We start from the raw sequence: 16,636 nt of genomic DNA on the forward strand, positions 1-16,636 counted from the left end.
TAACCTTTGTTCATATTTTTGGGTAAATAAAAACCCACCTTTTTTTGAATTCAACTACCAGGCGTATTGTACTGCCTGGTCCCTGACAATTGTGTATCGTAGGATCATTGTCCACACACAGTAGCAGTGTGTCCACTCCAGTGCAGCCTAAACTCAGCCCTGTACACTGTGGTCACGTTAATCTAAGAACATAAATGCTGAAAACTAATTTAAGTTGACCAGGTAAAACTCTTAAAGGCTTTAATGAGAACACAACTCTCCGTCTCCATGGAGATGCTGCACTCCACACTTCCTTTACTTACTCCCTTTATTTCTACATAGAGTGGCTAGTGTTCTCAATGTACTTGATTGCAAACACTGAGTAAAACATTTTAGTTGAAATGCTGAGTTTGCAAAAAATTGCAATATCATAAAAACACAGCACTCATGCTGGCTATACAACTTGGAAATGAATGAAACAAAATACTAAGAGGATGAAATCAGTAAGAAATGTTTAGCAGCCCTCCATTACAAAGTTCCACCTATAATTAAGGGCTGTTTTCAGGGAATATTTCTACCCACTTTTATGTGATGTGTCCCAGGTGGGAGAAAAACTACCGTGGTTCCTGAAAAAGTGCATTTCCACTGCAAGAACCTGAAGGTACTGTAGACAGCGCTTCAAGACTTATATTTTTCATTTTATATGCAAAGTACCCTGTGAGTTTTCCACTTTCAAAGAATAAAGAAATGCCAACAGTAGTTGATCCGATTCTCAATGTGACTCGTTTTACCTCTCCTGGGTTTGCCACCTTCTCTTGGACTCGTGCGCTCCACTGTAACGTGTCTCTGTTCAGGACTTTGTAGTTCCCGGAGAAAATGGATTTGATCTCAGTCAGAGTGAAGGAACACACCGCTGACCTTCCAGAGTTCACGGCCCTGTGTTATGGAAAACAGCTATTAATAAATAAATAACAGCCATGATGTCTATAGAAATCATCTTTGAGATCCTCCTTAATGGGGATGTGGGAAAATTTGTACAAAGGCAAAGTCTGAGATTGATAAAGATGTCACATTGGCATCTACTTTTTAAGAATCTCCAGTGATAATGTTTAAAACCTTGCATTATAAAATATATTTTAGAGTACAATCCCAAAATGGCAGGAAGAAATACAAAAATATTTTGAGGAGGCTTGTAAGGAAAGTAGGGTGCTGCTGAGATGATGTGAGAAGGTACGGTGGCCGACAGATGCAAATGCAGAGCAACAGAGAAAACATGCAAACAAAAAACGAGACAACAAATGAAATGCAGCAAACAAAAAGAGATGGCGCAAACAAAGAGCAAATAAAATGCAGCAAACAAAAAAAGGGACGAGAACAAAAGACCCCCCTGCTTTGCTCGACCAAAACAGCAGAAGATGCCTCAGCACTGCGGGATATTGTTGATCAGATCGACGGACTATTGACGTGAGGGCTTGACAGACCGTTTACTTGTGTTTAGCACACAAGCACGCACGCTCGCACGCGCACACACTCGCACGCGCGCACGCGCACACACACACACACACACGTTTGTGTTGCTATCTTTGTGGGGACTTTCAATTGACTTCTATTCATTTCTACAGCCTAAACCTTACCTTTACCCTTTTCCTAACCCTAAGCATCACATACCTAACCCTATCCCTAACCAAAACTCAATTCATACCTTAGCCCTAACTCTGACCCCTGACCCAAAAACAGGGTTTCCCCTTGTCGGGACCAGGCTCCGGTCCCCACAAGGAGCAATTGGTCCCCACAACATAGTATATGTCAGGAAAATCGTCCCCAGAAGGTATTACAAACAAACGCACACACACACACACACACACACACACATATAGGTTTTTTCATGTTTTCCAGTCAACGAGTTCTATCTTAAGAGTGATTGGGTCCAAAATCCGATGTGAGATTCATCTGTGCTGTGCAGTGAATCTCTCTTCTTAAAGACATTTCTCCCTTCTTCCTCACATCATGTCTTAGGGAAACCTTCAAAACAAAAACAGGAGATTTGGGATGTTTCTTACTTTGACAAAGTGAAATAAATAATAGCCATTGCCACCTGTGTAAACTTTACTGGTGAATGTTATAACATGTTTTTATGATATATATTGTATTATATATTATATTTATGATTTTTATAATATATATTATATTGTGTCATTTCTATAATAGGCTCCTGTATCAGATATCTAAGTCAATGTTAGAAAATAACTGAAACTTTTTAAGATAATCTCGGTTAGCTTTCAGAGCGGGGGCTGAACACCAAGCACTATAGCGCTATACCAGCTAGCATTAGCTGGTATTTCGCCAGTGGACATAAATACAGTAAAGTAATATTCTAATCACAAAATATACACAATAATATGTCCATCTTACTTGCAAAATGTTGTCTGTCGAGCCCTCACATCAATAGTCCATTGTTACTCTTCTTAGAAAGTGGGAATTGAATTGATGCTCTAATTTGTGGATGTTGACCAGATTAAAGCAAATCCACCTGAATCCCCGCCCACAGTCCTGGAGTAACCAGGGAAACAGCCCTGCAGACAGAAAACCTGCATCACTGACCACTGAGAGGTGAAGATGCCGTAAAACAGTATGTCATCCACTGAAGTGCCCTCTGCCGGTGGAAGCAGATCAATATCCTGGATCACATTGTAAGGGAGCTCGCTGCCATCTTGGCACAACAGCTGAGCTTTGGCAAACGTGGTCCATCGTCTCTGCAGAGTGCGCTGACCTCCGACATCACTCTGATGGGTCACAGGAAAAACACTTGAAAAAGTTGATTCAGACTACTGAGCATTTCACAGCCAAATCATTAACACCCCACCACCGTGCTTCATGGTTGGTATGAGGGATTGTGCTTATATCTAATGTATGGCTTTACTTAACATGGACATGTGGAATTATCACAAAAATACATTTACTTTCTGGTTTCATTTAGATGAAGAAGAATCAGACTGGGAGCTGAAGTAAATGTTTTCCATTTGGGAATTACCTTCCATACTGTACAGTGATGGTTTACAGATGGTTTGGTAACATTTTACCATTCACTAGATTGATGGCCAGTTATTCCTGCTGTCTTTCCACCATGATTTCATGTTAACACACACACTGTGTTTTCCAGAGGAGCAAACGGCACTCACTCCAGCTTTTACAGGTCCTGATCAAGTGGATTTGATCAGCTGCACCTGGCTGCTGTCATAAAAGCATCAAGAGTGAATCTAGTTTTATGGTCATTTTAGCTTCGTCTTTCATTTTAGCTCAGTGAACAATGGCAGTTCTTTCTGTACTTCAGGTTAGATTTAATTTAAATCTGATGATTTTCATTATGTCCAGGTATAGACTTCAAAGACTGTGTGCTTTTTTTCTAAACTTGGCTGTATGTTTAGAATTGCTTCATATGTATGAAAAACAACAAAATGCTGTGGCAGAATGCTTTTAAAGCCATAGGCAGGTGTTAAACCACCTGCTGCTCATCAGATTAATCACCACAGAAATCTTTTCTTTATCGAATTTAATTCTAGCTGAACATTTAGCTATCACAACTCAATTCACTTCAGTTTATTTATATAACACCAATTCACAACAAATGTGAATTTGTGCTATGCACTCAAGGCACTTTACAAAAACATCATTACAATTCAGTCACACATCCATTCCAGTTGATCTAGTTATCAAACAGTACAGTATGCTCAGTTAACTATTCAAAGTAGTTTCAAAAGTTTCCAAGTCTCTTTGCTACTAACTTGGGTGATCACTGTGATTAACTGTGTGCTGCTGCTCAAGGTCAGAGTTCAGTGATTAACATCTTCACCATTTTTGCAACTTTTGGCTGAGGTTTGTAAAGGAGCATAGCAAAAAAATGCTTTTTTCTTCTATACATGATGATGCAGGTCCTTTGAACCTACCATGCAGATCTGAGAAACACGAGAGACAATGAACTTGTCTACGAAGTTATACTCTCTGCCCACTTCACTGAAGAAAAAGTAGATTTTCTCCTCATGTGGAATGAACTTGGAGCTGATGAAGGTTGGATCTACAGGAAAGAGGATACAAAAGGTCAATGTATGCAAATGTACAGAGAAAATCAGATTGAGAACTTTGACCTGGGCCTCTCAAGGAAATGTCAGCCTTTTAAATGTCAGAACAGATGTGCATCTTTTTTACTCAATAGAAATCAGTGAAAATACAGTAGGATTTATTCACGCCTTTGCCTGTGTATGTTGCAGACTGGACCCAGATCAGCAAGATGCTGAAGCTGTTGCCCCAGACCGCTGGGAACGAACAGCATCCCACAGACTGTCATCAGCTGCAAACTGTTTAAGCTGGCTTTAGAGTCAGCACATAAAAACAAAACAGCGTCCTGGAAGGTGGAGCCAAAGTGTATTTACTTATCAGTGAGCCTGAGTACAACTGCATTACTTTGAAATGTGTCAGGATGAGAGTCAGTGCACACACCCTCCAGCCATCCTAAAGTGTCATCCAACTTAAGGTCCACCCGGCTGCCCTCACTGAGGTGTCGGGAGATGACTGGTCGGTTCCCTCTGTAGTCTGCCACAGTACCGGTGTAAAGCTCTTCACCTGAGTAGCACACACAACACACAGCAGCCAGCACAAGATTTATTAATTATGTTATGCTTTTCTTACAGAATGGACTATTTTTGCATCAGTCAATGGAAAAAGACTCATTTTCTTGCAGCATGGTTCCATTTACTTTAGAATTTCTCTATTTTGGAAATCAGTCAACTTTACTATATCAAAGTATGTCGGAGAAAAGCTGTTGATTTCTTTTCATTTTAGAGGCAGACTCTGTATCAATGTCAACAAAACTGAGAAATTGATTTTCTGCATCTTTCGGGAAATTATGTTCTTAATTTCCTGGTAAAATAAAAAGAAGATATGATTAAACTGAGGTCTTTAACTTAGTGTGATGTATTCTAAAGACTGTAAAGTAAAATACAAACAGTACATGATAGGCTGGATTTCTTTGTTAAATTTGTTCATTTCTTGGGCTCTGAATAAAGAAAAAGGAGCGAGTGAACACTAAAGCTTAAACAATAAAACCTCCAACACACACACACACATCTTTAGAAGGTGAGTAGAGTCCGCTCTCTTTAGGAGGGAATATAAAAAATGACTGATAGATTTCACGTTAAATGTGTAACAGTGAAGCGGTCGCAGTAGTGGCAGCATTTACCTTACCCACAATGATAGCAGTGTTGCGCTGGTAGGGGTCATAAGGGCAGCGACCTCTCCCTTCATCAGTGTTGAGGCTCATTGTGAGTGTCTCTGAGTTCTGGTCAGAAAAGTCAAAAGTCATCAGTTAAAGGATTTTAAGACATCTAAGAGACATCAAGGTGTCTCATTTATATGACCCTGCACATGGACAGACATCTTTTCTTAATTAAAAATATTGTGAAAAAGTTACTGATCTCCAAAAGCAAACCTTATGCATTAGATGGACTTATTATACATAGAGTGAACTAGTTCAAGCATATTCATGTAATTTTGATAACTATGGCTGACCTAGAATATGAAAACACAAAATTCAGTGCATCAGAAAATTGAATATTGTGAAAATTTCAACATTCTAAACTCATTGTGTTATACCCTTATGAGCCAAACATCTGAAAACAGCTGCAAAGGTTTATCCTAACTGAATAACATGAAGTGATCTTACAGCAGAGATATGCCAGCATAAAAACTTACGATATATGCGCAGCGTGGACTAAAGGCGAATGTTCCACACACGTACATGTGAGTGCTGTTGAAGAACTGCAGAACTCGGATGAAATTGGGACAGTCCGCCTTAAAAACCCAAACAGAAAAGTTAGAGTTCAGATGATAAAATAAAACCAATAAAACCAGTTTCCCACTGATAACAGTTAGAACCTGATGAGAGCCCCACAAAGTCTACAGCTCTACCCAGAGATATCCGTTACTATAGTGACGGTGAAATGGTGCTAGCCATTTGGGTGCCATGAGCACCAATGCTTTGTGGAACAAATTAAAACACTAAAGAGCATATGCAGTGGAAATGTAAACCCTATATTCAGGTTGATGAACCTGGATGATTTTCTGTAGCTGTAGATTTTAAAAGACAGTGAATAGTGAATAGTCTACTGTAGTTACTACAGTAGACTATGATGGGATAACACTTTCAGAGTGAAATGTCAGAATGAAAACATGAAGAGATTTTTATTTTCTCAAGCAGATCTGTTACATTTATATCTATTAACATGCTTTGCACATTTTTATTTTAAATAGCTCACTATTATTATGACTTCTAAAATTATGATGATATTTTATGTCCCTATTCTTTTGGAATGGAGAGAATGATATGAACTATCTCACCACTGTCACTGTAATCATTTAAATGTTTTTAATCACTGATACCTCGGGATTAAATGTTCTGGCTGGAAAATGTAAAGTTATTTAGTCCATACAGGAATTTGGTGCATAAATGCAAATCAACACTTGCCATTTTCTTGCCCTTCATGGAACACTCTTCTAGGTCTTTTTCGGAAGGGCTCCAGTCCAGCTACAAAAAACAACAGATTCAGTATGTATGGAGTGAAAATAGTCTCAAAATATCTGTGCGTGTGTAAAAAGATTTGTGTGTGTGTAAAATTATTTGTACGTGTGTAAAAAGATTTGTGTGTGTGTAAAAATATCTGTGCGTGTAATACTGGATTTGTAAACCTTAAAAATAAAATAAACCTTCTCCTACACCAATACATGTTGAAAAAGTACACACAAATCACCTGGCACACACACACAAAACTGCATTTACACATAGATCCGGTTACGAGTGCACAACTATTTTTGAGAGTCATTTCACGCTTCGGGGAAGCGTGAAATGTGTAGATGGTGCGTTTACATGCTAGTAAAAGCTGGCACATCTGAGTTTTGCTCTGAGTCTAGTGTTTTTATCCTCTGACGTTTCTCACTGTGCTTGTGCCAAAGTGGCAAATACTTTAGCTCGTGGAAAACGGAATATATCAGCACTTCTTTTTAATATCCTAAAATTATTTATAGACATATTGTGCATTTTTGAGCAGTACAGGAGACTAAGTGGTCTGAAAAGGGACCACTGGGTGGCGGAATGGTTCGCTGGCTGGAAAAATAGCCAGGCAAACCCAGAAGCAAGACGGAGCGTCCCGGTGGTCTGTCCTCTGAAGTAAGTAGAAGTTAAACCTGCAGGCTTTGCTCTCCGATTATAATGACACATGGAGTAATTATAAATGATTTCAGGTTACGTTTTATATGTCTGGTATTTTGATACTCTGCCCTCCTCATGTTTCTGTTAGCGGGAGCTAATGTTTATGTCAGCTCTGCTACTTTAGTTGTTGGGAGCTAAGCATGGACTTTTACTGTCACACAGTTTGATAGTCTGTCTTCAGTCTTAACTTTAACCCAGGTTGATTAAGTTTTATGATGCCGAAGTCGACAAGCATCTTCAGGAGATTATGGCAGTTATAGATGTTGGTCACTATCACTGAAACCGTATTTTGTTGCTTCAGCAGTAATGAAGGTAGATCTGGACCTGCAGGAACATCATCTGCAGCTAGACTTTATTCACCATAACAAACTGAAAGGTACTTCATTTATGTTGACTTTTCAACATTTAGTCTAATGTTCACACATAGGCCTGTCAGAATAATCAATAAATCAATTAATCAGATGATAAAACAAACTCAATCATTTCCATTGGCATGATTTATTGTTTCTCTTTTTTTCTCTCTTTGTACCAAAAACTGGATAATAAAAATCTTCAGTTTGGTACTTTGGTCTCGATTAGACCTTATTTTGAAAAGCAATTTGTTTGAGAAGACTTCAAAATTCATTAGTTTTATTTATTCTGGATATTAAAAATGTCTTCCAGTTCCAGTGTTAAATGTTCATTAGAATCTGAGAATGTGTTGCATTAGTATTTCATCATTACCATTATATAACTTAAACATGACCTCAAAAGAACTATATTATCGTTTGTTGAGAACTTTGGAACAATTTATCATACAGTAAAATGTTTCATGGTAACAGACCTATTCACACATCCTCCAGAATCTTCAGATTAAACTGTGTTTGTGTCTGGACCCCATTTCATCGGCCCTTAAACAAATATATACCTCGTCTGCAAACCAGGACAAACCTGCTGTTCCTGTTCATCTTCATTTCAAGTTGATGAATGTAGATGGTAAAATGTATTCAGATGGTTTAAATTTTCACATGCAGTAAATTTCTTTCTCGATTGATATTATGACACAATTGAGAGCTAATAGACATACATAAGAAAATAAAGATTTTATGCATTTATTTAAAGCACCACTGCAAAAATAGCAGAAAAACATTTAATGTAAAACCTTTGATCAACATAAAAATAAACATTTCTACATACATTGTGATGATTCAAGTCATTTTTAGGTTCACTAATGTTCTGTCAGTCAGGTCTATCGGTGCATCAGCTGTTCAGGAAAATCAACATAATTTCTTTCTAACATTAACTGTCTATTTGTACTTTTCTCTGCATCTTCAGGCAATCTGCAGCAGCTGAGATTCTAGGAGGTTCAACACCAAAACCTGAAGCTTCAAACTGAGCCGTCAACTGAACCAAGATGCCTTTCAAACAACTACAGTAGTTAACCTGCTCTGTTGGTAGATGTTATGGTATATCCTTAATCTGTACAGACTGACCTTGGTCTTATCTGAATAAACAGCTTTATGGTGTTTTCTTTTGTTAATTGATTATAGTAAATATTTGAACATCCATGTAAGTTTGAAGACATTTTATTGTTAACTTTAGGTAGCTGTGAATCCACCCATGTTAATCTGAACCTATTTTGTTAAAGATTCAACAGATTTGTTGCAATCTTAAATATTTAATCTGTCCTTTGTGTGCAGTAAGGTGAACATTAAAGTTAATTCAGGAAACACTTGTCATCTTCTTTCTACAGTAAAAATTGAATGATGCCTCTATTAAAATCTTATATTTGTGACATCAAACTTTTTTTCTGTCATAAAGCAGTGATCAAACTATGGTTAAATGTTTGTAATTTACTTTCAATAAATGGAAACCAAAATGGTTTTAAAGTAAAGGCGCTATGTAAACTCATCTACCTCAACACAGGTAAAATTTCCACTGTACACAAATAAATGTAATTACGATTAAGTGAAAATTGTATAGCAGGGCTTTAACTCCAGTTCATAAGGGTCGGTGTCCTCCAATCTTTAGATGTCTATTCTTTAACGCACCTGAGTCAAATCATGAGGTCAGAGGTCATTAGCACGACTCTGGAGGACTTGACTGTCCTAAGCAGCCATTTAATTCAGGTGTGTTGGACCAGGACGTATCTAAATGTTGCAGGACACCAGACATCGATGCCTGGATCTGAGGATCCTGTTAGAGGATCAGTGTGTTCCTGCAGCAGCTCCATCGGATCAGAAGGTAGATGAGATCTGAAAGATCCTGATCCTCCAGTAAGTCAAATAACACCAGACCCGATCCATCAGTCAGCCGTTTCATCCTGTGTAGAGATAAATATAAAATGTTATTTATACACAGAAAGTCAATAAACTAGAATCGAAAGGCAATTTATTTCACTTAATTATATTCACTTAGTGAATAAAGTAAAAGGCAAATCAGAATATCTCACAAACTATAGATACAAATATCAGTCAGCAACTTGACTTAGAAATGTGATTGGAACCTTTTGGGCAAAACAGATACTGTAAGAACTACACAGAGATCATTTTTTATGGATTAAAGATTCAAACTGTGCAGAATGAGACAATAAAAATACACGGACTCAGCTCCCAACAGCTAACGTAGCATAGCTGACATAAACATTAGCTCCCACTAACAGAAACATATGAGGAGGGCAGAGTATCAAAATACCAGACATATAAAACGTAACCTGAAATCATTTATAATTACTCCATGTCTCATTATAATCGGAGGGCAAAGCCTGCAGGTTTAGCTCCTACTTACTTCAGAGGACAGACCACCGGGACGCTCCGTCTTGCTTCTGGATTTGCCTGGCTATTTTTCTGGCCAGCGAACCATTCCGCCACCTGCCACCCAGTGGTCGCTTTCCAGACCACTTAGTCTCCTGTACTGCTTAAAAATGCACAATATGTCTATAAATAATTTTAGGATAATATAAGGAAGTGCTGAGATATACCGTTTTTCACGAACTAAAGTATTTGCCACTTCGGCACAAGCACAGTGCAAACGTCAGAGGATAAAAACACTAGACTCGGAGCAAAACTCAGATGCCCCAGCTTTTACTAGCATGTAAACGCACCGTCTACACCCAAATCTAGGAGCTTCCCCGAAGCGTGAAATGAGTCTCAAAAATAGTTGTGCAATTGTAACCGGATCTGTGTGTAAATGCAGTTTTGTGTGTGCGTACCAGGTGATTTGTGTGTACTTTTCAACATGTAGGAGGAGAAGGTTTATTTTATTTTTAAGGTTTACAAATCCAGTATTACACACGCACCGATATTTTTACACAAACACACAAATCTTTTTACAAACGCACAAATCTTTTTACACACGCACAAATCATTTTACACACACACAAATCTTTTTACACACGCACAGATATTTTGAGACTATTTTCACTCCATAAGTATGAGTATGAGTGTAATGTCCATATCAACCACCAGAGGGTGCAACAACAGGCAACATTTATTATGTCACTGCTGGTTTAGGACAAAGGAAAAAGGCTGCTTCCATGCAACAATGATCCCATAATGTAAGAGTAACAAACATTTCAGTAAAGAAAACATCAATTTTCATAAATTCTCAGAAGCAAATCAGAGTTAAAACAGAAAACCCAAAGAACAAAACCTGATGGTCACATCTCAGATGACCCTAAACCATCCAGAACCTATACCGAACAGTTCAGTGTTTAGTTTCTGCACTGAACTGCTGATGATGACTGAGTCAGACTACCAGAGGCTTCAGCTTCTGGTGAATGTATGGCCTCTAATCACCACTGAACTGTTGTTCTTTATATGCTGTGGCATTACATGACATAGTGACCAGTGTTTGGCATTGTTACGTTGTAAACAGCTCAGCCTTTGCTTCACTGTGTTGCCATGTACTGCAGTGGGACTTTGCACGGTTGAATTGTGACTTCCAAAGGAAACTTAATGCGGGGCTTATCCTAGGTTATATTGGATGAAACTTAATGAAACCACTAAAAAGTCCATTACATTCATCTACATCAGTGGCGTCCAAACTTTTTGTCACCTGGACCAAAATTGTCAAGTCAAAAGTACTCATTGGCCAAAAAAAATTTTTAAATCACAAAAGATGTACAGTATTTTTTGTTTTTTGATGCTCAATGACAAACAAATTATACAATAATTCTAAAGAAGTTAGTTTTTTGTTGGAAAGGGAAGTTTAAATCATTGCAGAACTTTGAGTTGTTCACATTATTAAAAGAAATAAATCCTGCTTGTAAATTATTTTGGGCTCAGATGAAAAAAATATTCACCCTGTTTTCAGTAAATAAGACCAGGATTTGGGTCACTCTCTTTAGTAAGTCAGGTTTAACAAATTAACTCAAAGCAGATTTGGGCTCTCTAAAGTCTAAGTAGAAGTCAGTTGATAAATGTCGTCCTATTTACTATCAAATTAAACAGAAAGCATGGTTGTTAAAAACAAATACTTTGTGTTGTACTTAATAAATTCCATTGTAGAAAATGTAATTTGTCCGTCTTAATTTTGATCTAATTAAAGAAAAACAAAAAGTCTCCATCTGCATCAACCACCTGTTCTGGCGGGCCACACATAATCAGTGAAAAGGCTGCAAATGGAGAAGAGGAAAGAGGCAGCCACAAATACAACACAAAAAACACAGAAAATGTCAGGCTATGAAAAACAAGTACATTATTACATCGACCTGAAGAACTTTTTGTTGTTCCCTAACCTTGCTCCTCAGGAGGACAGTGTCTTTATGACCAACATCCAGCAGTAACACAGCATCACGTGCTCCTACATACAGCTTTTCTCCATCCGCACTGAGAAGAAGGGTTGTGGTGTTACTGAGGTCATGGCTGCTGAAGCAGGTGAGACGTCTCCCTGGGCTACCTGTTATTTAACACACAGCAATACATCTCAGTTAAGAACAGAATAAAAGAGCTAAAGGTGTAAACAGATGGGGCCTCTTATTGGACAGGAGACCAAACAAAAGCTTACATGATACTGAAGTTTATCATGTCAGAGAAGTCAGAAAAGTATCAGTGGGATGAGAAAAATGATGGACGCAAAGTTACTGAGCAATAAATCACCAGCTTGGTATGCAGGGAAACTTTTTAAAATAGAATCTTAGCTGGTTTTCTGCACAGCATACTGAATGAATCCTCATCACAATGTAAGTGTCACTAAGATCCTCATCACAATGTAAGTGTCACTAAGTACCGTTTTGGAACAATATTTGGTAGACTGCTAAAATTTATGTGTCATGCATTTATGCTCTGCATCTCAGTGATATACTTGGCCAATTATCAGGTCTTCAATGTCCAAATCTGATGAACATTGCTGGTGGCTGTGACACAAAAGCTCAGAGTGGTGTACATTGTATGATTGTAAAGAAAGAAAAAAAACAAAAGACAAAACTGGGAATATTGTAATCATCACAGTTTCCAGCAATAATAACAGAAATACATGTCTTCCTGATGTTGTACAGTCTCGCCTCCAGAAAAAAAACTAAATGTTTTGATATTTTGCATACATTTTGAGTTCTGTATTCTGTCAAATTATTTCAATCCTAATACTGTAACTGGTTTACTGTGTTCTATCATAATTCCAATGATTTCCATTTTCTGAAAGCATTGGTAGGCTTCAGTTATATAGTTCTTCTCAAATAGACTTTTAACTAAAATTATCTTTTAAAAGGGGCAGTGTTATGTACTTTCCAAACATATAGTGGCATTTCATAGCCCAATCAAGTAATTATATTACCTTCAATTGCTGTACATATGCTGTATATATAAAATATGAATTAAAATAAAATTGACTTTGTAATTTAACACCTTAAAATTGGTCCCTTTTCTCTTTAAAAACGCAGACTGTTTCTGAAACTCCTCCAACAGGAAGTCGTCACAGCATTGTTCCTCTATTAACACCTTAATGCAGAGGTTCCCAAACTGTGGGCGCCGTGCCATTGCGGGGGTGCGGGAAGCCGTCTGGATGAAAATAAAAAAATAAAAAAAATAAATAAATAAACGCTGTATGCGCTCGGTTTTTACCTTAGAATGGCCAACTCTCTGTTATTCCCCTGTCAATTTGATACAGTAGGGGCTTCCGCACTTCCCATATCTGTGTCCTCTGTCACTTTTATCAGCAGTTAAATCCGTTGTTTAATCCGTTAACATGTTGTAACCTGTTTTTCCGAGCCGCCTTTAAACGCAACATGAACGCTACGACACTTGCGCTGGGTTTACACCTGTGCGGCAGTGAAGGAGACCTGCTGCTGCTGTGCAGAGCTATGCAGGTGTGTGTTAGAATCCTGGCAGCAAAACGCAAAGAACTTTTCACAGTTTTTCCCTCAAACTAACAGACTGTTGAGTAAAGCTGTTGGATGCAGGTAAAGTTAGCTAAAAGATGACTAGCTAGCTAATATTAATACAGCACCTTAAGCTTGTTAACAAGTAGCTTGTAGGCTATTGGTGTTGTGTTCTATGTTCAGCTACGATTCATTTTGCCCCCCAAAAACCCCACCCCCTTATTTGTCTGGAGCCAGGGCAGAGTATAACAGAGTCTCTAAATCCACCGCACCCCCTCGCTCAAACAGATTGTTCAAGACAGTTACAATTTGTAAGCCATGGGGGGGGGGGGGGGCGAATAGTTGGAAAACCCTTGGGGGGGCCCAGGAGAAAGAGTTTGGGAACCACTGCCTTAATGTGTTTATCAGCATTGCACAGAGAAGTAGCTTGTATACTGAGCGGTTCAACCAGGTTTTTGCTAATTGGTCCCCCCAGGCTGAATGGTTGCCGTTGGAGATTCAAGGATTTCTCAAATATGCATTAAAGAAACAAGGCAACACTCCATTTTGTTGAGGGAATAACTTTATAACATGACGCAAAGCTCAAAAAAGTCATTTTAACATAATACTGCCCCTCTAACCTGTTAGTGCCTAATGCTGCTTCCCTTCATCTCAGCGCCTCTGTTAGGCACTTCACTTAGAGGCACACTGCTTCATTCCTGAAAGTGAAGGGTAAAGCGTTCGCTGTCTTCAAGTATCAGACCATCAATCATGTGGAACACAAAGACGAGGCTTCACTCACCCATTGGGAAGGAGACTCTGGGAGTCAGCCTGGTCAGGCATGGGTTCAGCAGAGGCAGCAGGGTTACGGTGAGACGCAGCAAGCAGAAACTGTCCATTAGCTCTGATGACATGGACAGTCAGAAGGCGAGCACTGGGTTAGATGACCATCACACCCTCAGAGTCTCAGCAGGGAGGAATTGTAGCTATACTGGAACCTCAAACCATCTTCAGACCTGCAACAGAATCAGAGACCCATCACATAATTTGCTGCTATGTTCACTAATTCGTCACTGTTTATTCTAGTATTTAAAGTCATGTTCAGAATGTTCTTATCAAGAACAGCTACAGACAGAAATGCAGTGAAATCTGAAAAATCAACTTTAAAGAGGCACAGAAACTCTGTGTTTAATAATTATTTATGATTATTATAAGATGACTGTTAGTCCTGCTGTCTTGGTGCTGCTGGATTTACTTGCAGTCTTTAATACAGTGGTTAACAACTTTGTTTCACATCTGGACTTGCTTGTCGGGACTAAAGGCACAACCTTGAAATGGATGATGGGAATTTCACTGCAAAGACATTGTTGTGGAGAACAAAACCTTACAAAATAAAAGGTAAAAGCATAAATTTATGTATATTGTTTGTTTTTTCCTTTTCCTTATACAAGCGTTTCTTCTTCTTACATTTCCTTGTCTCCTTTTCTTTTATTTTTCCTTATGCATTTCTGCCTCATTATGCAAATGAGGAGTGTGGATAGATAGAGGCCTAGAAAACGAACCAGAAACTGATATCCTGGGCCAATTTCTGTGTTTCCCATAAGGAAGCATGGTGATGGACCAACATTGTTTTCTCTGTCTTTCCAAAACAATGTTATCACTTATTTGGCTTTAATAAATGATGATTTTAACTCGGTTTTCATGGTCCTTCAAGATGATTCCTCCTACAGAGTCCAGGGTAACATATGAAATGTCATGTTATTCTAACTGATTAAACATGCATGTAGTTGGAAAACAAACAGCAGCACCAGCTTGCTTTGCAACGTCTGGGCAACTTTGATTCAGCACTTAGACTTTTTCTGTTTCTTGTGTGATCATCAAAATGATGGTTTCTCACAATGTACACAGTAATTATGTTAATATTCTGCCCTTTTTTTCTATTCTATTTTTAAATATTGAGTCACACGACTTTACTTTGATTGCCTGGCTCACTTTGCTGCTGTTGCACAGAAATTTCCCCATATTTCAACAAAGGATGGGACAATACAGGATGTTTCTATTCTATTATAAATACAGGTTGGGGTGTCTGGTCAGAGCTAGCTGGAGTGCCCCCTAGCGGGTGTTTTAAATAACACTTGTGTGGCACAAACTATAAACTTGTCCAGCGTTAGAAGCAGTGAGGACAGAGATTTATAGTTGTGTGTTTCTATAAAGTGTGTTAAGCTGCTAAAACACTTGAGTTCAGATGATCACTCTTTTGCTTCTCAGTCTGAAGGCCGTACGCGCAAAGTACTGACTTTAAACTTCACACCAACAACAGCCACTTATCTGCTCATTTTATTCCGTGTGGTTTCTGTAACTTTACTTTTATTATCATTTCTTGCAAAACAACGCTCTCACATTCTGTATATTTCAGTACCGATACACAGACACAGTTTGTTCAGCCTGGTCTTACTGTGGCTCTTCTCCATCGCAGCCTTCCTTTCTTTCTCATGTGACCGCTGTTGTCTGGCTGATCCTCCGAGGTAGACCTGCAGCCATCCACTTTAAGCAAACCGCAGAGCGGTTCTACTGATCAATCTACCCGAAACTGCCGACGGTGAGCACAAAGCATCTGCAGTTGCTGATAGCTACGACAGCAGCTGGAAAACCGGAAGTTGTTGAGAACGTGCAGCAGAAGGAGGGCGGAATCAAGACCGCTAGCTTCCAGTAGCTAAAGGGCGATTCCACCTAATTTTTCATTACCTTCAGCATCTTTAATGGACTCTAGTTTAAAAACTACTACACCTAGACACTTGAAACTTGGACTGAATTATTCTCCTCTTCAATCTGAATATTTAAAACCTTGTTTGGGATTTGTGAAACATTTTGTATGATTTGTGAAAACTCGATAAAGTTCGATTATCACCATTTTTTTGCATCTCTTTCATACTAGAACTGCTAATTAAAAAACTACTACACCTAGACACTTCAAACCTAGACTAAATTATTCTACTCTAACAGCAGAATATTTATAACCATGTTTGTGATTTGTGAAACTTCAGTAAAGGGCTATTTTACCACTTTATTGCATCTGGGTTGGGCTGCACAGTGGCGCAGTTGGTAGAGCTGTTGCCGTGCAGCAA

At 38.6% G+C, this 16,636-nt stretch overlaps 1 protein-coding gene across 4 annotated transcripts in view; it reads right to left on the bottom strand.

The window, feature by feature from the left end:
- The window catches only part of sema4ab (sema domain, immunoglobulin domain (Ig), transmembrane domain (TM) and short cytoplasmic domain, (semaphorin) 4Ab), a 23,827-nt gene extending 7,637 nt beyond the window's left edge, over nt 1-16,190 (bottom strand). Inside the window, exons 1-11 of one of the 4 annotated variants that reach the window (XM_015026014.1) lie at nt 15,967-16,190; nt 14,767-14,864; nt 14,314-14,527; nt 11,955-12,115; nt 6,497-6,556; nt 5,725-5,823; nt 5,218-5,311; nt 4,474-4,596; nt 3,924-4,051; nt 2,581-2,762; nt 771-915 (exon numbers count right to left, since the gene is read on the bottom strand). In XM_015026014.1, coding sequence (XP_014881500.1) covers nt 771-915; nt 2,581-2,762; nt 3,924-4,051; nt 4,474-4,596; nt 5,218-5,311; nt 5,725-5,823; nt 6,497-6,556; nt 11,955-12,115; nt 14,314-14,425 — 1,104 coding nt within the window. In that variant the 5' untranslated portion in view covers nt 14,426-14,527; nt 14,767-14,864; nt 15,967-16,190. Of the gene's footprint in view, nt 1-770; nt 916-1,812; nt 2,002-2,580; nt 2,763-3,923; nt 4,052-4,473; nt 4,597-5,217; nt 5,312-5,724; nt 5,824-6,496; nt 6,557-11,954; nt 12,116-14,313; nt 14,528-14,766; nt 15,162-15,966 lie in introns of those variants that run through there. The other 3 variants (XM_015026015.1, XM_015026013.1, XM_015026016.1) reach the window with 3 other exon arrangements.
- Nucleotides 16,191-16,636: the final 446 nt, after the last annotated feature.

This window comes from Poecilia latipinna, unplaced genomic scaffold (genome assembly GCF_001443285.1).
Source record: "Poecilia latipinna isolate Pla-1442-1.1 unplaced genomic scaffold, P_latipinna-1.0 Scaffold4477, whole genome shotgun sequence".
Lineage (NCBI taxonomy): Eukaryota > Metazoa > Chordata > Actinopteri > Cyprinodontiformes > Poeciliidae > Poecilia > Poecilia latipinna.